This window comes from Taudactylus pleione, unplaced genomic scaffold (genome assembly GCF_031769625.1).
Source record: "Taudactylus pleione unplaced genomic scaffold, aTauple2 ptg000064l, whole genome shotgun sequence".
NCBI lineage: Eukaryota > Metazoa > Chordata > Amphibia > Anura > Myobatrachidae > Taudactylus > Taudactylus pleione.
Genome location: NW_028284466.1, coordinates 5,429,504 through 5,452,682, shown reverse-complemented (window position 1 = coordinate 5,452,682; position 23,179 = coordinate 5,429,504). Strand labels below are relative to the sequence as shown.

Below are 23,179 nucleotides of genomic sequence, written 5' to 3'. Positions count from 1 at the left end.
CCATTATCAGGCAGATGTGGTTGTTTGAGGCTACCTTTTCATTTTAACATTGCATTTCAACAGACAGAACCCACAGTGATGAGATTTATACATCACAAAGTGGTTTGCTGAACATTCTATAAAGGAACTATTTAATCTTATATTCCAAACATATTAATAAACGACAGGGATATTTGCTTAAAATCTTTTTGTGTAAATCTGATGATCAATCAATTAAATTTATACAAATGTGTCATTTTATAGTACTTAAGAATGATACTTTATGTCTATAATAATTGTATGACTTATTGCAAATTTATTGTTAAAAATCATTTATAGTCTTAAGTTTGCCCAGAGGTCCACAACAGGATTAGCATTCAGGGGCGCCCAATTGAGCGGGTACTAATTACCCAGGCCTGTTGGAGGGGCCCGTGGGGGCCGGGTCAGCTGCTGATCTGGATAGATGATCCCCTTTGCAGCTCACTGCGCCATTTCCCGCCGCTACATATTGTATTCTCCATTTTTTTTCTTTTAATGTAGGGGGGTGGCCACACCTCATAAATGTGGTAACGCCCCTTCATTACTCGGGCACCACAGCATGTGTCAACAGCCCTGCTAGCATTCAGTATGCCGGGCAATATTTATTTCAGCCACTGCAACGGCAGAACAATGTACCTAACATTGCATATACTTTATAGACTCTCCTCTAACATTTATATGATAGTGAGGCTTGCCCAAAATGTTGGACAATGCATATTTCTGTGCTCATTGCCAGCTTATTTCCGCTGTACAGTAAACATAACACAAGTAGCACACTGGGCCTGATACAGAAGTGCACGCTGTCTGCACGTAATGCCCATATTTGCACAGTTGAGCGATTATTTGCTACCGCGCATATGCAAAAAGTCCTGGAAACCCCTACAGCACATGTCTTCTCCTCAGTGTATGCAGAGTTCACTGTTGCAAAAGGAGACGCTGACATTAGGACTAGTGAGGCAAAATCATGGGCATTCTTGGGTGGTGACTGGAAGGTGGCCTGAAGTGAACACAAAAAAAGGCTAAGTGGGGGCTTAAGTCAGCTGCTGAGGGACATTGTCCCCCTTTGCAGTGCTGCTTCCTGGTGTTCCTGCCCAGTATCCTCCCCCTCCTCCATGTTTCCACTCAGTTTCCTCCCCACTCCTCTTTGTCCTCTCTACAGGAGACTGACCTATTGCAACATAGAAATTATACAACTACTGGAGCAAAGAAAATAAGGGCTCTACATGGAATGACTGATGACTGGAACAATCAGTTGGTTCTGCTACATTATGTGTAAAAACGTTGACACTTGGATCAAGCTCATAATACAATGACTCAGAGTATGATCTAGATGGTAGAGGATGGCTATCCTGGTTAGATCCAGCTAATTGGTTCTCTGGGAACAAAGGATTGTTCATGGGAATCCTACATTGTATCCTGTTAAAATGATAACTGATACAGGATAAATTTGAAAGTTATATGGTACAAAATCACCTGAGAGCAAGGGTGGAGTGTATCAGGAGTGACCAAAATGGATTTTCCAAGCCATTTTGCATCATATACAGATTGTGACAAAGTCCAGTATACAGTATGTCAACATGCTTTAGAAATGGTGTATTTTAAGGGACAGTTATGGTGAAATATACATGTATAAATATTTGTATAAGCTAATCTTACGGTGTTTTTGACAGAGAGAAGCTAAGAAAGGACAAAGATCACTGTTTAGTAATGTGACTAGTCATACTTAATCCAAAGTCAACATTGTGTTACCTTAATCCAAAATACACACCATAAAACAGTTATTGAGATGTTATTTTTCAGTATTCATAATTAAGGCAACAGTGCCCCTACTGTCTATTAATATTTATGTATATTTCTAAAAATGACCTTTATACCTGTTAAAATTCTTATTCAGGTGTTTTTCTCTTAGAGAGCAGCTTATACAGTCAGGTGCATAAATATTGGGACATTGACAGAATTTTCATATTTTGGCCTCTATTCACCACCACAATGGCTTTGAAATGAAACAAACAAGATGTGCTTTAACTGCAGACTTTCAGATTTAATTTGAGGGTAATTACATCCAAATCAGGTGAACGGTGTAGGAATTACAATGGTTTCTATATGTGCCTCCCACTTTTTAATGGGCCAAAAGTAATGGGACTATCAACTCAAAAGCTATTTCATGGACAGGTGTGGGCTATTCCCTTGTTATTTCATTATCAATTAAGCAAGTAAAAGTTCTGGAGTTGATTCTAGGTGTGACATTTGCATTTGGAATCAGTTGCTGTCGACTCTCAATATGAGATCCAAAGAGCTGTCACTATCAGTGAAGCAAGCCATCATTAGGCTGAAAAATCAAAACAAACCCATCAGAGAGATAGCAAAATCATTAGGTGTGGCCAAATCAACTGTTTGGAACAGTCTTAAAAAGAAAGAACGCACCGGAGAGCTCAGCAACACCAAAAGACCCGGAAGACCACGGAAAACAACTGTGGTGGATGACAGAAGAATTATTTCCCTGGTGAAGAAAAACCCCTTCACAACAGTTGGCCAAATCAAGAACACTCTCCAGGAGGTAGGTGTATATGTGTCAAAGTCAACAATCAAGAGAAGACTTCACAAGAGTGAATATAGAGGGTTAACCACAAGATGTAAACCATTGGTGAGCCACAAAAACAGGAAGACCAGATTAGAGTTTGCCAAACAACATCTAAAAAAAGCCATTACAGTTCTGGAACAACATCCTATGGACAGATGAGACAAAGATCAACTTGTACCAGAGTGATGGGAAGAGAAGAGTATGGAGAAGGAAATGAACTGCTCATGATCCAAAACATACCACCTCATCAGTGAAGCATGGTGGTGATAGTGTCATGGTGTGGGCATGTATGGCTGCCAATGGAACTGGTTCCCTTGTATTTATTGATGATGTGACTGCTGGCAAAAGCAGCAGAATTAATTCTGAAGTGTTTCGGGCAAATTTATATGCTCATATTCAGTCAAATGCTTAAGAACTCATTGGACGGTGCTTCACAGTGCAGATGGACAATGACCTGAAGCATACTGCAAAAGCAACCAAAGAGTTTTTTAAGGCTAAAAAGTGGAATGTTATGCAATGGCCAAGTCAGTCCCCTGACCTGAATCCGATTGAGCATGCATTTCACTTGATGAAGACAAAACTGAAGGGAAAATGCCCCAAGAACAAGCAGGAACTGAAGACTTTTGCAGTAGACGCCTGGCAGAGCATCACCAGGGATGAAACCCAGCGTCTGGTGATGTCTATGCGTTCCAGACTTCACACTGTAATTGCCGGCAAAGGATTTGCAACAAAGTATTAAAAAGTGAAAGTTAGATTTAGGATTGTTCAGTTTGTCCCATTACTTTTGGCCCCTTAAAAAGTGGGAGGCACATAGAGAAACCGTTGTAATTCCTACACCGTTCACCTGATTTGGATGTAATTACCGTCAAATTAAATCTGAAAGTCTGCAGTTAAAGCACATCTTGTTTGTTTCATTTCAAAGCCATTGTGGTGTTGAATAGAGGCCAAAATATTAAATTTCTGTCAATGTCCCAATATTTATGCACCTGACTGTATAAGCTGTAATTTGTCAGTATAAAACCGGCTCTTGAGCCGCATGCGGCTCCTTTGTTTGTAAAATGCAGCTCCCCCTACTGGAACTGGGATCACTGGTCTCTGAAGGAATCAGAGACTAAAGAAGCCCCTGAATGCTTCAGAGGCCAGCGTTCCCAGTGATGCATTGCGCGGGTGACATCATTACGTCACCCGCAATGTGAGGAGCCTGCCCTTTTTGCCTGCTGGATGGATCTAGTTAAATCCAGTCAGAGCAAGGCAGCCACAGCAGGAGCCAAAGCCAACATGGTCAGGTAAGTAAGTACTGGGCTGGGGGAACTACTTTAGGGGGCACAAATACAATACAGGGTGCAATGCATAAGGGACACTACTTTTGGGTGTACAAAGACAGGGGTCACTGCTTAAGGGGCACTACTTTAGAGGGCACAAATATAGGAGGCACTACTTTAGGGGGCACAAATACAGGGGGTACTGCTTAAGCGGCACAAATGCAGGAGGTGCTGCTTAAGGGGCACTACTTTAGCGGGCACAAATACAGGGGCACTGCATGAGGGCCAAAACTACAGGGGGCACGGCATAAGAGGCGCAAATACATGGGGCACTGCCTAAGGGCCACAACTACTGGGGGCATTGCTTAATGGGTACAGCTACAGGGGGCATTGCATAATGGGCACAGCTACAGGGGGCATTGCATAAAGGCCACAACTACTGGGGGCACTGCTTAATGGGCACGACTACAGGGGGCATTTCAGAAGGGCCACAACTACTGGGGGCATTGCTTAATGGGCACAGCTACAGGGGGAGTTGCATAAGGGTCACAACTACAGGGGGGCACTGCATATGGGGCACAACTACACGGGACACAGCATAATAGGCACTGGCTTTCTCAATGTATTTATGTGGTACTGGATTTCAATATGTATTTTATGTGGATGTATTTTAAATGTATTTTATGTGGATCTGGCTTGTTTCTCTGTATTTTATGTGAACGTGGCTATTTCAATGTTTTCTATCTTGCTCTGGCTTTTTTTTTCACTTCAACAGTAAAAAATATATATTGGGAAGTTTATGTAAATTGTGGATTTTCAATGTGCTGGGGTTGCCGCCAGCGTGACTAAACTCAGGGGTGTGACACAAGGTCATGCTCCTACGAATGTCATACCCAGGGCCGGATTATAGGCAGGGTGACAGGGGCGGTCATCCCGGGCCCCCCACACATAGGGGGCCCCCACATGCTACCCAACACTCCCGCATTCTGCTGGCTGCTCCTGCTCCACCAAGTCTCCCTCTGCCCCGCAGAACCTCCTAATTTCCCTGAATTCACAAGCCCCATATGAAATAAGGACCGCGCATACACGAATGCGGCAGCGGCGAGATGGAGCTTGGTGTGAGCATTCCAATAGGCCAGCCATGCACTGCGTGTCCGTGGGCAGCATTGTCCGCCCAGCCCTGCAGTGTCTGTGTGCGGCCAGCCACCAGTGCAGGCATGGAGACAATGAACTACAGTCTCTTTCTCCAGCGGCCGTGGCAGCAGCGGAAGGTCCCTCCCTCTCTCCCCCACGCATGTCGGGAGCCACGGGGAGTGTGACAGCTGCGAGGAAGAGTGATGAGGGAGCAGGTCCGGTGCAGAGAGCGGGGTTATAGACAGTTTGATGGCGGCTGGGTCAGGGAGCTTGAAAGAGAGCCTGGAGGATGAAGAGTGCCCGGCCCCAAGGTGAGTGTCTATGGTTCTACCTCAGTGACACATAGGCTGGCACTGACCTCTGTGTGTGTGTGTGTGTGTGTGTGTGTGTGTGTGTGTGTGTGTGTGTGTGTGTGTGTGTGTGTGTGTATAGATATATATATATATACAAATACACACACATGCACACAGTAATATATATATTATATATTGTGATAGGATCTCTGGTAAAGTGGTTTGTGGCAGGTATATTTGTCCCAGATTCCTGTCTTTTGTGTTTTAAACCCCCAGGAGAAAGTCTGCAGTGTAGCAGGCTTGAGTTTCGGCTTTTTGGGACCTGGGGGTTGTGGGTGAGAGGAGAGGGAGGGCTCCACCCACAGCCACTCCAGGTTTTGGTTCTCGCAGCCTGGTATCAGGCTTGTTAGTTTTCCACCTGAGAGTGGCCAATATAAGCCTAGTGTGTTGAGGGCTGATTGTCTCACCTGGGAGAGCAGGCAGGGAGTTTGCTCAGAGACTTGAAAAACCTATCTGTGAGTGTTGTGCTGTGCTTTGTTGCTGGCGAGGGCATTAGGCCCTGCCAGGTTCTGGTAGTGAGGGAACTACCTGTGAAGTTAGTGCCCCGACAGGGCTAGGATTTATATTTATGTTTTCTTTATGTTTCTGACATTGTACAATAAAGACTGGCGCCGACCAGCTTGTACTTGCATCCAGACTGGTGTGCTGCTTCCCTGCTGCTGTGTGTATGTGTAAGGAAGGAGTCCTCTACCCAGGAGAGGGACCCCCTAACCTAACTGTGTCACAATATGGTGGAGAATGCGGGCACCCACACACACTGAAGGTGCAGCAAGAGGAAAACTTTCCGTTTAAAAATTAAAGGGACAGACACCCAGTTTGTGAGTGTGGAAATAACACTGTGTCCTTGGAGTCCCATAGAGGAGGCGTCAGCCAATGCTCAGAGAGGCAAGGTTAAGCTTCCAACCTACACCCCAGGACAAAATGGAGGACATGATTAAGGCCTTGCTCCAAGCTACAGCAGCTCAACAGGAATCTACCAGAGCTCAGCAGGAGACGAACAAACTTCAGCAGGAATCTACCTGGGCACAGCAGGAATCCACCAGGGTGCAACTGTTGGCCTTGGAGACAGCCCAGAAGCAACAACAGGTCGCCATCGAGGAAACCTGCCAGGCCATAAAAGAGGTGCTACAGCACCTGGTCGCCCGGCCCAGAGATGTTGCTACTGGTCCTCCAACCCCACTCACTCCGTACGAGCCAGTCACTTCCTTCAAAAGATGACTTCGGGCGATGATGTGGAGGCCTATCTCGCCGCATTTGAAAGAACGGCCGAAAGGGAGAGTTGGCCCCAGGAGCAGTGGGCAAGTCTGGTGGCACCTTTTTTGTCTGGGGAGCCACAAAAAGCATATTTCGACTTATGCCTGGCTGATGCCAAGGACTATAAAAACCTAAAACAGGAGATCCTAACTCGCTTGGGAGTCACCACCTTTGTTCGTGCCCAACGGGTCCACCGCTGGGAGTTCCATAAGGACAAGCCTCCACGTTCACAGATGCATGACCTCATCCATCTGTCCTCAAAATGGCTACATCCCGAGACGCTGACGGGACCACAGATCGTGGAAAGGGTCGTGATGGACCGGTACCTGCAATCATTACCTGTGACTCTGCGCAAGTGGGTGAGCCATGCAGACCCTAAGTCCGCGGACCAGTTGGTCGAGCTGGTGGAGAGGTACGTGGCGGCTGAGGAGCTGATGAGTATGCCCCACCGAGCCCCGATGGCGCACCGGCGAACTCCCAGAGACACTGGTAAGACTGTTCCAGGGGAGAAGGGTGCTGGGCGGTGGAATGTACCTAAGACTGAGGGTGTAGAACCTGGAGACAGGCCTGCCAGGCCGGGAAGGTTCTTGCCCCATAAATGACTAGACATTAATATGACTCAGTGTTTCCGATGTGGTGGCTTCGGCCATATTGCCGCTAATTGTGCACTTACAACTGAACCTATGCAATGTGATACTGCTCATGTCTACCGCAGGGGGTCTTTCTTTGCACAGATAGCCTGTACGGCTGACCGGCAGGCTGAGACTGATAAGCACATGTGTGTACTCACTGTAGATGGCAACCGAGTAGAGGCACTGTTAGACTCTGGTAGCTTGGTGACACGTATAAAAGCTGAGCTGGTGAACCCCTTGAAGCATACAGGGAAAACTGTTGGTGTGACCTGCATACATGGGGATACTCGATATTATGTTATGGCCGAGGTGAACATTGAGACACCATGTGGCTCTGCTATAGTTTCTGTGGGTTTGGTGCATGGTCTGGTGTACGATGCAATATTGGGGAGAGACTTTGCTCACTTCTGGAAGTTGTGGGAAAGCCGTTTTGTTCCAGAGGTGAACAACCCCGATCCATTTGAGAAGGTTGTCGATGTAGTGGAGGAGGGAGTTTCTTCTGAGTCAGAGTTATTCCCTTTTTCTACTATGGTTGGCGAACTAGAGAATGCGGAACGTGATGGTGGCCCGCCAACTGATGTGCCTCCCATTGAGGTGGGAAGTGTTGTTGGGCCAGGTGATCGTCTGCCTAATTTAGAGGTCAGAAGAGAGGTCTTTGCCGTGGAGCAGTTGAATGACCCTACTTTGGTAAAAGCCAGGGAGAATGTAAAAGTAGTTGATGGTAAACCCGTAGACCCTGATAGTCCTTTGTCCTATCCCCACATGGCAATATGTCAGGATTTGTTATATCAGGTGACTAAGAAGGGGGAAGATGTTGTGGAACAACTAATAGTTCCCAAAGCCTACAGAAGAACAGTGTTGGATCTGGCCCATGGTCATATAACGGCAGGCCATCTAGGGGTAGAGAAAACCAGTGAGCGAATAATGCAGAGGTTTGTCTGGCCCGGGCTTCATAAAGAGGTATCTGACTTTTGCGCATCCTGCCCTGAGTGTCAGTATCATGCCCCCAGGCCACATTTTAAGGGTCCACTAGTTCCATTGCCTATTATAGAGGTGCCGTTTGAAAGAATAGCGATGGATTTGGTTGGACCCTTAATGAAGTCTGCCAGGGGACACCAGTATATTCTGGTCATAATGGATTACGCTACCAGGTACCCGGAAGCGATCCCGTTGCGCAATACGTCAACCAAGACCATTGCCAGAGAGCTAGTTCATGTCTTTAGCAGGCTGGGTATACCTAAGGAGATACTAACTGACCAGGGTACACCGTTTATGTCCAAAGTCATGAAAGAGTTATGCCGCCTGTTCAAAATCGAACAGTTAAGAACTTCGGTTTATCACCCCCAAACCGATGGGCTGGTCGAGAGGTTTAACAAGACGTTAAAACACATGCTTAGGAAAGTGGTCGACAAGGATGGTAGGGATTGGGACTACTTATTGCCGTATTTATTGTTGGCCATAAGAGAAGTTCCCCAGTCCTCCACCGGGTTTTCACCCTTCGACTTGTTGTATGGGAGACACCCAAGGGGGTTACTAGACATTGCCAAAGAGACATGGGAGGGGCAGTCTAGTCCTTACAAAACGGTGATTGAGTATGTTTCTCAAATGCAGGAGAGAATTGCTGCGGTAGTGCCGATAGTGAGAGAGCACCTGGAATAGGCTCAACAGGCACAGCAGAGGGTATACAACCGCAGTGCTCGGTTACGCAGCTTTGCTCCTGGGGACAGAGTGTTAGTATTGGTTCCCACTGTGGAAAATAAACTTTTGGCTAAATGGCAAGGGCCCTTTGAAATCTTAGAAAGAGTGGGGCAGGTCAATTACCAAGTTTACCAGCCAGGGAAAAGAAAGCCGGAACAGATATACTATATAAATCTGTTAAAGCCCTGGAAAGATAGAACGGTACTGTCGGCCGTCCGGGACCCTCCAGTAAGTCCAGGGCCCTTAGTTCCCGAAGTGACAGTGGCAAAAACCCTGTCGGCAATTCAACAACAAGAGGTCAAGGAGTTTCTGATTAGAAATAGGATGCTGTTCTCTGACGTACCTGGGAAAACCTCGGTCATTAAACATGACATCATCACTGACCCAGGGGTTAAAGTTAATCTAAAGCCCTATAGGTTACCAGAAGCACAAAGAGAATCAGTGTCGAAAGAAATTAAAAATATGCTAGAGTTAGGGGTTATTGAAGAATCATATAGTGAATGGTCAAGTCCCATTGTGTTGATTCCAAAGCCCGACGGCAGTGTGCGTTTCTGCAATGACTTCCGAAAGTTGAACAGTGTTTCAAAATTCGATGCCTACCCGTACAAGCAGTGTTGGACTCCATCTATAAGGCAGGTTTGACAGCCAACCCAAAAAAGTGTTGTCTAGGCATGGAGGAAGTAAAATATCTGGGATACACCATTGGCAGAGGCCTGATAAAGCCTCAGCTCAATAAAGTTGATGCCATACAAAACTGGCTACGGCCTCTGAATAAGAAGCAGGTGAGAGCCTTCTTGGGAATTACGGGGTACTACAGGAGGTTTATACCCAACTTTGCCACCATGGCAGTCCCACTGACTGCCCTGACCAAAGGCAAACAAAAAGTCATGGTAGAATGGAGTCCTGAGGCAGAGAAAGCTTTTCAGGAGTTGAAAGTAGCGTTGTGTTCCCAACCAGTCCTGATGACTCCTAATTTTGAAAGGGAATTCATAGTACAAACCGATGCATCAGAAGTAGGTATAGGAGCGGTCCTGTCCCAGAACAAGGAGGGTGAGGAACACCCTATTTTCTATCTTAGCAGAAAGTTGAATGTACATGAGAGAAACTATGCCACAGTGGAGAAGGAGGCGTTGGCCATAAAGTGGGCATTAGAGGCTCTCAGGTACTACTTGGTCGGAAGAAAGTTCAAATTGATCACTGACCATGCCCCTCTGAAGTGGATGTCTGAAAATAAGGACAGTAATGCGAGAATTACAAGATGGTTCTTGGCATTACAAACTTTTAAATTTTCAGTGGAACACAGGCCAGGAAGCCAGCTGGCCAATGTTGACGCGTTGTCACGCGTTCATTGTTTGGGGGCTTCAGTTGTTCCGCCCCACAGGTCGAAACAAAGGGGGGGATATGTGATAGGATCACTGGTAAAGTGGTTTGTGGCAGGTACATTTGTCCCAGATTCCTGTCTTTTGTGTTTTAAACCCCCAGGAGAAAGTCTGCAGTGTAGCAGGCTTGAGTTTCGGCTTTTTGAAAAGCCGGTTTGGGACCTGGGGGCTGTGGGTGAGAGGAGAGGGAGGGCTCCACCCACGGCCACTCCAGGTTTTGGTTCTCGCAGCCTGGTATCAGGCTTGTTAGTTTTCCACCTGAGAGTGGCCAATATAAGCCTAGTGTGTTGAGGGCTGATTGTCTCACCTGGGAGAGCAGGCAGGGAGTTTGCTCAGAGACACTTGAAAAACCTATCTGTGAGTGTTGTGCTGTGCTTTGTTGCTGGCGAGGGCATTAGGCCCTGCCAGGTTCTGGTAGTGAGGGAACTACCTGTGAAGTTAGTGCCCCGACAGGGCTAGGATTTATATTTATGTTTTCTTTATGTTTCTGACATTGTACAATAAAGACTGGCGCCGACCAGCTTGTACTTGCATCCAGACTGGTGTGCTGCTTCCCTGCTGCTGTGTGTGTGTGTGTGTGTAAGGAAGGAGTCCTCTACCCAGGAGAGGGACCCCCTAACCTAACTGTGTCACAATATATATATATATATACTTTGATCACTGATAGGGGCCCCCACAAGTTTGATACCCAGGGGCCCCCGCAGACCTTAATCCAGCCCTGGTCATACCAAAGGCGTGCGCACAAAATTGGGGCGTGGCCTTATGACATGCGATCGGCTGTTCAACTTGACCACAGATATTTTTTGGCTCTTTGCCTCTGACTGGTTGGGTACACCTGGTATAGAATCAGCCGTATTCCTGGAACAACAATGACTGCAGAAGTGCTAGGACGTTTGAACATAATCCAGTCTCTAGATGCTAAGAGAAGGGCTCCTGGATTTGCTGATGTGATTGCTGTATCTACTGAATTAATAGACGATTGTAGCTAAGTATTATAATAAATTTGCACATTTATATTCATTTTGTTTGTTTAAGTATCATTTCTGGGAATCCACCCATCTGGGATCTCTTAGTCTGAACCCACTTGAAACAGTCAATAAGTCGACTGGGATAAAAGGTCGACATGGACAAAAGGGCGACACACTAAATGTCGATATGTAAGAAGGTTGACAGGTACAAATGGCCGACATGGTAAAAAATTTGACGCAAAAATGATCGACACACATACTGGTCGACACAAAAATGGTTGATACATGATTATTTTTTTATTTCTAGCCCTAATCTTCACCCTAACCATCCCCTTGGTGCCTAACCCTCCCTCCTGGTACCTAACCCTAGCCGTCGGGGCAAGTGCCTAAGCCTAACCGTCGGGGTAAGTGCCTAAACCTAACCCTAAAAAAAAAAAAAAAAATCATGTCAACAATTTTTGTGACGATCTTTTGACCATGTTGACAATTTGTACTTGTCGACCTTCTTACATGTCAACCTTTAGTGTGTCGACCTATTGTCCCTGTCCGTCTAGACATTGTCAACCTTTTTACTGTCTATCTATAGTCCGGAACCCGTCTGTTTACTAGTAACCGCTGTGTTTAATTTTTAATTTTGTGATCACATTTCTGTCTCACCCCTGCTTGTTGGTATTGTTTTCCCATGCATCTGACCCATTGACTGCTGTTTGGGCCTCGCTTGCTGTATCCTGATGATCATCCCAGGACTGTACATTATCTCTGGACTTTCTGTCGAAGAGTAACTGGTGACTTGATACTACAAGTTAGGTAAGCAACACTCAAAAACATACATCATTATTAAAGGGTGGTATAAGAGAGGTGGGGGCCTGTGTGCAGACTACTCCATGCGGGCCCTCTTCTCTCTGTGGTGCAGTAGACTCTGGCATTGTGCCAGAGTTTACTGCACATGTGCTGGTCTCTGGTAACACTGTGCCTGTGCTATGGTACCAGAGACACCTCTACTGGGCATGCACAGGTCCACGGTAACATGGCATCCGTGCCTTGGTACTGGGGACACCATTCACTGCACAAATCTCTGGGGAAATGAAGGCAGCGCCACTTTTACGGTGATTTGCGCTGCTACTGCAGCGACAACGCAGGACTCCGGAGTGGCAAGTATTAAATATGGGTGCAGTGTGTGCGGTGTGGGCCCCCCTGGACTCAGGGGCCCGTGTGCACTGAACACCCTGCATCCATTATAGATATGCCAATGTCATTATGATTGCTCAGCATACATTGACATGTTCCTTGCCATTGTGATGCTACATTAGTAAATAAGGTAAGAAAATATGGTTCAATGTGACAATTACTGTATCCTTGATACTTGGGCACAGGTTCCATCCCTATGGCCCACAATGGTGGGGAGAGTGTACTGTCCAGCACACCTTTCCATCATCACTGATAATGACAACAAGAAGAGTGTGCTGGCCTTTTAAAGGAGGCACTACTAACATACCAGGGTTAAAATGTAATATCAACCATTATTTGCCATTCCTTCTTGAAAACCACATACATTTTATACCACACTGAAGGATTATAGAACCTGGTGCATAGCATCAGGGATTAGTGTGTGTGTGCGGCTTTCTCTATTATATGGGTGGAAGGAGACAAGTACTGTAAGTGGGTTTTTTCGTTTTTCTTTTGCTCCAAAATTGACAACCAGGTGGAACTACAAGACTCAGCATGAAAACACCATCATTTTTATAACTTATATCTACAGTAATCACACAGTCATGATGAGTGTGTTCCATGTATAATCAATCTTTTTTTGATCAATGAATTTTCAACTAATGGATTATACAGATATCAGAAAGGTAATTACTTCTCTAACGCATTATCTGCTGATCCCAGTTTTATCATCTCTAAATATTCCTCAGAGATTGTTATGTGCACAATCATAATGAATTTATACTGTAATTCTCAATAACCTGTTCATTATAGTGCAGAAGTAACGTATCTACACAGGCTGATTTAAATATGTGCCCATCCCTCTCACATAGCATAAACAATTATTATCTTTTGGTAGGATGTTGGAGTGGCCCGTGAGGGCCGCGTCAGCTGCCAGCTTCCCAGGTAAATCTGGCCTGGGAAGGCCTGAGAAACATATGTGCATATTGTAGAATATAATATAAATATTTTTAGAATGGTAATAGCACAACAGTCCATGGCCCACGTAATAGCATAGCAGTCCATGGCCCACGTAATAGCACAGCAGTCCATGGCCCACGTAATAGCACAGCAGTCCATGGCCCACGTAATAGCACAGCAGTCCATGGCCCACGTAATAGTACAGCAGTCCATGGCCCACGTAACAGCACAGCAGTCCATGGCCCACGTAATAGCACAGCTGTCCATGGCCCACGTAATAGCACAGCAGTCCATGGCCCACGTAATAGCACAGCAGTCCATGGCCCACGTGTTACAGACTGCAAGTTGCAGATAGAGGGGATATTTCAACCTAAATATTAATTCAGTAACTAGTTCACAATACCTCCTCCAGAGGAAACATGTCCTGTAATTTACACATTACCAATGAGTCATACCAGAGGCAGGCTGGCAAGATAAGTTATGCTGTCATAAATTAATATTTTAGAGATAATGGCATTAAAACTTGGCATAATATTTAGACAGACAATCACTTAAATGTCATTACAAACATCAAATATAAAACAACTAATGTTTATGGAAAATGCTAATACATGACACAGTAGGGCTGAGGAGTGTAATTACACAAAACAGGATTATTAGGAGGTTTACTGAACTGCCATCTTTATTCAGCTGCTGAATAGAGCTCAAATAGAGCTCACTAAAATGAAATGTTTATACTGTTGTCCAGCTATCAGGGAGCCGCACCATGGGGTAGATTTACTTAGTGGTCAGTTCCGCAAAACATAATGCTTAGTAAACGTACTCATATGTGTCCATATAGAGGAGATTGCTTACACCATTATCCCAGCCAGGGCAGGCAGCAAAATGGGCCTCCTCCACTGTCCTGCACTGTCTGTATAACATGCTCCTCTTCACTCTCAGTATCTAGAATAGATAAACTAATCCAGCATGTATTTACTAAATGTACCCTCTTATGTTCACCGACCCCTTCCTATCACACTTCCTCGAACTCCTATCTTCTCTCCAGCATCCTATTTCTTTCTCTCACATACAATAATACTCACTCACGCCTCAAATCATCCTCCCATGTCTTCTTTCTGCCCTGGCTACTCATTGCTGCTGCAAAATCTCACCCAAAACCAGGCCCCATGTGATCCCCGCTATCTATTCATGCTCTTCTTTTCACCCCAAAACTTTCCATCCACATTATATTTTCAATCCCTCCAACCTTATCCAAAGGTGTCCACTGCCCTCCAAACACCTTTATCTGTGCAATCTGGAATGCAAAATCTGTTCATAAAAAATTGCATCTATATACGATCTATTCATTTTAAAATCCCTCAACCTGCTTGCAATACAGATATTTTGCATAGCTCCTGCATCCCCTGCACTCTACTCTCCTACAAGAGACTCTCCCCAGCCATACTCCCAAACTTTGAGACAGATGAGGTATTGGGGAAGGAATCCTACCATGTCCAGGCTGCGCCTCCCGAATTGAACCCCCAGTATGCTCAATCTTCTTCGCTTCCTCTGAGGTCCACACCATTCATCTTTTCCATCCTGTCCCCCTTCATGTTGCTGTCAATTATTACCACCCAGGTCTAATCTCCCAATCCCGTGGCCAATTTCTACTTGGCTTATATATTCTGTAACCTACTCTCATACTTTTCAATTTTCCCATTGACAACCCTATTGTTTCTGTTGCCATAAAACTTTTGCTTAGCAGTGTTTGTAGTAAATACAAAAATTGCAATACCACGTTTGTACACAATATAATAATGTAATGAAGAGCCAGATAAACAATACAGAATTTTGTGCTGACAGAGCTATTAATAAACGTGAAAGTCCCATTAACAATATATAGATGATTATTAAATACAATATATATATATAAATATATATATATATATATATATATATATATATATAAATGGCACTGGCTAAAATTGTACCTAAAGGTAAGCTAGAGGTTACACATCCACCCGGTGTTTATCCTCACCATAATCAAACATATACACGCACTTTAATTGGATGGTATCCCCTTGTGTCCTAAATAACACTTGAAAAAAATAAAACTTATCTTGTTACAGAAGAAAACTTGATCTCTTTGGACCGGAATTCTCCAGAATGTGATGGTTTGTAATAATGAAGATATATTCTCAGCCCATAAAACATGAAGATATAAATATACAAGAGCTAGTGCAACCAGTTCACATTCATCACAAATTTATGAAACAAATGTTGCATTAGTACAATGTAATAGCAACGGAAACATTTACTGAAAAAAGTGTACTGCAGTAAATAGTGACACAATCTCCTTCGTGATAATGAATAGTAACCACAATAGATAAAAAATAAACACATTTAATGAAGATAAAAATCCAAATAGCACCATTCATATAATGAAAGAAAATCAACAGAAATCATCAAGTCCCATTTGTCTATTTTAATGGGAGATCCACTCTTAAAAAATTATATCCTGGACAGACCTCAATTTATATACAGGAAGGCCAGGAATGTGAAGGACAACCTAGTCAGAAGTGCTATGTCACCGCCAAAATCCAGCACTACTATCCATTCAAAAGGTTTTTTTAGATGCTGCTCATGCGGTATGTCAAGAACACCAAGGGGTCGAGTAAATGCACAGAGGTGAAAATTAACGGACAAATCAAAAAAATTTATGCCTCAAGGAACATAATCTATTTTATAGGATGTAGTTGCGAGAAATTCTGTATTGGCAAGGACCTCCAGGAGCCTAAAAATAAGATATGGAGAGCACCTGCGCAATATAAGAAATGGTCTTGAGACCCATGCACGTTCAGCACATTTCAAGCAGTGTCATGAAGAGAACTGTAAATATATAACATTATTTGGGGCACTGAAATCAGTTACAGGAAGCTGGAGATGCAATAATATAGCTAAAGTATTAGCAAAGACAGAGATTTATACATTTACTCCTTAAAAACCTTGTTGGCTAAGGAAGGGGATTGATGGACTGACCAGACCAGGCGAAGGTGCTTTTTCCATCTGGGACCAGGATTGGAATCATCCATTCGGTTTCTACATGCACTTGTTTATCCTTATTCTGGTAGGAAGCCACCCTCATCATTTACTTGTCTGGATATATCAGCTGTAAAACATCTGATTCTTTCATTATATGGATGGTGCTATTTGGATTTTTTATCTTCATTGAAAGTTTATTTTTTATCTATTGTGGTTACTATTCATTATCACGAAGGAGATTGTATCACTATTTACTGCAATACACCTTTTTCAGTAAATTTATCCGTTGCCATTACATTGTACTAATGCAACATTTGTTTCATAAATTTGTGATGAATGTGAACTGGTTGCACTAGATCTTGTATATTTATATCTTCACATGTTTTATGGTCCGAGAATATATCTTCATTATTACAAACCATCACATTGTGGAGAATTCCGGTCCAAAGAGATCAGGTTTTCTGTAACAAGATAAGTGTTATTTTTTTAAGTGTTATTTAGGGCGCAAGGGAATACCATCCAATTAAAGTGTGTGATTATTAAATACAAACACAAGGTAGAACTTACGTTTAATTAAATTAAATACAAAGGGCCTGATTCAGCAGTGATCGCTAATGCAATCGCAGCTGCAATATCACACGGAACGCAGCTGCAAAAATATGCTAATGCTTGCCAAAGCACAGCCGGCATAAAGATGTTCACTACTGCCTTCACATATACGTCCAACCTCGCTCTTCTGCGTATACTTTGGTACCATCAACGCACATAAGCCCGTCACTCAGCACTTACAGGTCTGACTACATGTAAGATAGCAGCCATTCTAATGAATGGAGTAATAGCAGCTGGGGAGGTTAATCCTCAAACATCCAATCAGAAGCAGCTAGCTAGTGCTGCCAATCGTCACCATCAGTGCATCTCGTTGCACCAGCCCTTCAGCTCCTGTCATGTGAATGCATTTGTGTCCAGGGGGCCCATTTATTAAGGATCGCATTTTGCAATGCGATCAGGGCATGCAGTACCGCCCATGATCGCATTGCAAAATGCGATCATACCGGTTGAATGTGTGACCTGGCACATGCAGGGAGACGGGCTCCAAAAAGAGCCCGTCCCTACGATGTGGCCGGAGCGCATCCCGGGCTGCTGCGCATGCGCAGTCCCGCGGACTGCACATGAGCGGCGCCCATTGCCGGCGGAGGGATCTGGAAAATCCCTCCGCCGGCTGAAATGCGGTGAGTGCCCATAGGACACAGCGGCTAACGCTATCTTCAGATAGCGTTAGCTGCTGGGGCCAATATCGGGAATGCTTCGCATTCCCGATATTGATAGATTTGGCAGCATCGCATCCCCCATAGAAACCTATGGGGGAGGCGACTGCCGGCGGCAATGGAGGGATCGCAGCGGGTATCGGAGATACCCGCTGCGGTCCCTCCTTCATACATCCGGGGGATACTTAGTATTTGAGGTAAACCCCCGAAAACAGGTGTTTTCGGGGAATTTACTTCAAATGCACTTTGATAAATGGGCCCCCAGGTCTTACCCAGTTGCAATTATGGGAGCATCACTTTACTGTACTAAGCCTACACTCGCCCCCCTTTTTTCTCATTCCACCCCTCTAGTCGTACTGATTCGTAATTGTAACATGCAACAAAATCTGCATGCAAACATACAATACAGAAATGTATATTTCATACAATTAAAACTGCTGTATGTTGCACTCTACATGATCCCCCCAGTTTCCAGCATTGTAAAATAGACCATGGTACATTAAACAAACCTGCTATATGCAAAAGGTCATGAATTTGCAACTTCCTTATAAGATATTACCATTATAATTTGACTTGATATCTCACCATGGTAGCCAATACACGTCCAACCAAACTACCTCTGCACTATCAAGGCACCCTTAAATCAGTCTATCCCATAGATGAGGATGAAGTTTATGCACTCATTGCTTCACATCACTTCATGCCCTCTTGACCCCATTCCCTCTCCCTCACTACATGTCCACCTCTAGCTTATCTCTCAAACCCATCTCTCTTCATTGATGCATACAATCCTCCTTTGAACACATAGGGTGGGATGTACTGATACTAAAATGTGGCCAAAACTCAATAAACCGCAGTTGTCATGACCAGGACTGTGAGGGGTCGGGGTCAGTGGGGCGGATGCTCTGGCGGTGTCCTTCTGGCGGGGGTGCAGGCACATGGAGGTCCACGGTGCATGCTACAGAGGTCTGGAGGTATAGTGTCCTGGCTGCTAGCCTGAGGATTGCACACCTTGACAGTGCTGCAGTGTGACATGGGCACCGCCATCTTGGATTTGGTCAGGTGACTCTTCTCGACCAATCCAGGCAGAGCATTCCAGGAGTCCTAGCAACCAATCCTGCACTTCCTCCGGGTATTTAAGGGCTGGTCTGCAATTCCTTCATTGCCATTGCAACGTTGTTCCCAGCTTAGCTGGGTGTTGGTTCTCTGAGATCCCTGCATTCCTTGTTCCTGCTGAGTCTCACATATAGTATATTGCTCCAGGTTCCAGACTCCCAGACACTTCATACCAGTGGTGCTACTCCCTACCACCACCTCCAGAGGGAGCCCTGCTTAAGCTATCCTGACAGTCTGTGATCCTCCCAGATGTCCCAGTTACCTGTTGGGTGTATCCGCAGACCGCTCCTGGTGTATCTCGTCTCCAGCATTTATTCTTCATCAGTGGGCCATTCATGAGCAACACACATCTCAGACCAGCGTCCTTTCATTATAAGTCGCCTGCTCCTATAAACTCCCCTGAATCCACCCCGGGTTCATCTCCGCAAGTACTTAACCCTCTTGTGACAGCAGTTTTTGGAAATTTGACCACATTTTCCATATGTACAAAGCTCCGGAAAGCAAAACTTTATGGAGCTTGCACCCGATATACACCACCATATATAGATGGCCTTGCCTAAAAGATGCCTATGGGTTTCCTTTCAGAGCATTCCCTGAGAGGGATCCAATAGGCTCCCTTGAGGCTCACTTATGTGCAGAAAGACTCCCGGGCAGGGGTTAAAGTGTGTTCTGTCATTTCTATTTGTAGGCGGAACCCAGCCCACCTTACCCGGCCAGTCGCTCAGCCAGCCCTGCGCCGCAGGGAGGCACCGGACTGGAGAGGCGCCACCACTGCCTACTCCACAGGGGCACCACTACTGGGGGCACTGCATAAGGAGCACCACTGCTGGGGGCATTGCATAAGGGGCACTACAGTGGACATGGCATAAGGAGCACTACTGCTGTAGGCATTATGTGTAAGGGGCACTAATGCTGTGGGCATTGTATAAGGGGCACTACTACTGTGGGCATTATGTGTATTGGGGGCACTACTTCTGTGAGCATCGTCTATAAGGGGAACTGATGTGGACATTGTGTAAAAAGGGCACTACTGTATGTCATAACATGAATAAGGTACACTACCATTTGGTGTAATGTAAATCAGGGGAAATATGTGCAAGTGTAATGTGGATAAGATTGTGCTACTGTGTGGCGTAATTTGAATTGGGGATACTATTGTGGACTACGCCCCTTTTTGCGCTTATTGCGATCTTTTAGTGAAATGGCTAGGGAACCTCTTACTAAGGGTGTCCAATAAAATGGAAGCAATTACTTTTTATTTGTTAACACCAATGGTGGCTCCAGGTGGGGCTGCAGCGCAGTCCTAAATACAAATAGGGGAGCCACACCAACTGCTCTTCCAAGAACTGGCTTCAGCTTTAAATATAAATTGCAAATTGGAGGATTGATTTAATGATGGCCTGAATGCGAATGAAATTATAATGTAAATATAATTATAATTACAAGGTTTTTGGGAAGAAAATGTAAAATTTACCCTAATTTTTTAAAAGTTAATTTAATGTAACAAACCTGTTTCCGGGCGTGGGTGTGTTCTTCAGCCGGCATGTTGAATGTGCTTTTGTACAGTGTTTTCGCAATGAGGAAATAATATGCAGAAATAATTGACAGGGGTATAATGTAAAACACCAGGAAACACATGAGAGAATGAGCCTCCTGTAGTATTTTTTCAGATACTGGATAAGGGGCGCAGGCTTTGAAAGACGTATTTTTGTCAGGGCTGCTGAATTCATACAAATCGGAAAACACTGCTTCTGGAGCTGCGAGCAACATGGAAATGATCCAGACACAGACTGCTTTTCCGCAGGTCTTCAGAACTGCGTCTGAGGTCTGCAGTTCCAAAGGCTTCACTATAGCTCTATATCTGTGCAAATATTAAAGAAAACAGGATATGATAAATGCTCAGTTCTCTGTTGTGGCACAGTAATTATTTTGACATATTATGTCCATTCAAAATTAAAAACCATACAGGCTGTATTATCATCCAGTTTGCTTTACATGAGAACATCCTCTTACGAATATCAATAAAGTATACAGTATACATGCACTTGCTAAACTTTGCTAAACAACTAAAACATACACATAAATATACATATATATATATATATATATATACATACACACAATTATTTTGTAATATATCCATGTTCAGTATTTCATTTCCAATTTTTTGCATTGAAATCTAACAATGTGCTGTGGAATAGTGGTTTACAATGCTTATTTAATTTTAAATACCTTAATATTTGCATTTTTTACAATTTACATAAAAAATAAGAAACTGTAAACAAAGCCAAAATATCATGAGGAAAAAAATTGGATAGATTTCTTTAGTATGAATATATTTTTAATAACTGTATTTAAGCCAGATGGCAACAGACAGATTTCATAAACAAGATAAGTAATTTACTGTATTTACAATTGTACTAATTTGTGCATTTTTTTGTGTCAAAGTAGAGTTAATTTCATGGCTCATTTTAAATTTGCAATAAATTATACATTAAGAATAAAGCATTGTATTTACGAACTGTATTCAAACTCAAGCTTCATGTTTTTTATAGCCTTCCTTCCACAAAATTTTTTTGCATTGTATGTTGTTTTCACATAATATTACAAGCTTTAGCAAAATTTAGTTTAAATGTATCTTGTCCAGGAATATGTCTGTATATATGCTGTGTTTGTAATATACATTTATTTCATCTGCCCTCATTATAGTGCAATGCCAATGTGCTATTTAATTACAAAAATGTTATTGGCACTCTTTTGACATAATTTGCTCATTACAAAAAGCCACAGCCCAGTATTAATTACAGAGACTATATCTACAGTATATCCTTATTTAACCTTTTACGGGCAGTGCCCTCCACCCTCTTGTTCCTCCCTTCCTCTATCCCAGTCACCAGTGCTCTTCTCCCTTGTATCCTTCTCTATTCAGTGACTGAATCTATTTGATTGCCCATAGTTTGGGTACAGGATCACTGGGCACTGATTTGACTCGCTTCTTTATGCTCCTGCTAGCTTCAGCGAGTTGCCCTACACCTGTTTGTGTTCTACCCTGTCTGTAGTGTGTTAATTGGTATTTTTACTATGTACTTATGCTTTGATCAGCCGTCGCATTTTACATATTGTTTATATGCTTTCATACCCTGTTACTGTTTTCTATATACATCTTTGTATGGCGCTGGGTACAATTTGTGGTGTCATAAATATAAAAATTATTATTAATAATTATAATAATAATAATAATAATAATAATAAAATATGGTAGGTAGGGCATACTGTAGTAACCATGATTCTAAGAATACCACTACTATCTGTAACTTTTTTAAACAACGCTGTCAAATATATTATGACCTTATATTTCTATATATATTTATATATCTTACTTTATTACTGAGTGAAAACATGGTCAGATACACACAGATCACATTTTGTAATTATGTAATATACTTTTTGTTTCCAGAATTCATTTAAAATTAATCTAGTTCTATATTTCAAACAAATAGTTAAAGTTAATTGTTTGTTTTTTTTCACAATCAGTATCTGGGTACATGTAAAATACAAAAATATTGATAATAATAATAAAAAAGGTAAACATTACCTGTCAGCGCTAAGGACAGTCAAGGTAAATACTGACACACCAACTGAAGTGAGCTGTATGAAAGATATAGCCTTGCAGCCGGTCCTCCCAAAAAGCCACGTGTCCACCATATACCGGGATGCATCCACCGGAACACATGTCAGGAGAAGAAGCAAGTCTCCGAAAGCAAGGCTGGTGATGAAAATATTGGGAACTGTCTGCATCGACTTAATTTTGAAAAATACTTTGATAAGTATTGTGTTCCCAAGGAGACCAATTGAAATGATAAGAGCATATGTGACAGAGATTATTGCCAGTATTTCCAAACCAGGAGACAAATCGTCATCTTCTCGGTAGAAAGTGCCATTTCCATTCCAGTATATCAGGCGAGCAGTGCCATTTGCGGCAGATGACAATGTCTGGTTAAGTGACAGAAGATTTGCAGGCATATTTTTCTATTTTTCCCTGATTACACTGAATCTTTTTTTTCTTCTTTTTAAATTTTCCTCCTGTGTTATGTGGAATTGATGAGCTGCATAACGGTAGACACTAATGCACACATTTAGTACCTTATCTCAGTTCCACTTGGTGCATTAAAATATGTGTATCCTCCCTCTGAACTAAGGGATGTCTTCCTGCACCCATCAGTTTTAAAGAGTGGTTGTAAGTAACAGTGCTCACAATTCTGCTTTGAGAAGTGTGGGAGGCGCTGTATCTGTGTAATGCAGAATTTCCACTCAAGAATACTGGAAAAATGGGATCTGTTCCTATTGCTGCTAGTTCAATCAGTTTTT

The 23,179-nt window shown here is 43.5% G+C and overlaps 1 protein-coding gene across 1 annotated transcript in view; it reads right to left on the bottom strand.

The window, feature by feature from the left end:
- BRS3 (bombesin receptor subtype 3) overlaps positions 1-22,943 on the bottom strand; it is a 30,120-nt gene extending 7,177 nt beyond the window's left edge. The window contains exons 1-2 of the mRNA XM_088465850.1: positions 22,407-22,943; positions 20,321-20,672 (exon numbers count right to left, since the gene is read on the bottom strand). Of these exons, the coding sequence (XP_088321976.1) occupies positions 20,321-20,672; positions 22,407-22,834 (780 nt within the window). The 5' untranslated portion in view covers positions 22,835-22,943. The remainder of the gene's footprint in view (positions 1-20,320; positions 20,673-22,406) is intronic.
- Positions 22,944-23,179: the final 236 nt, after the last annotated feature.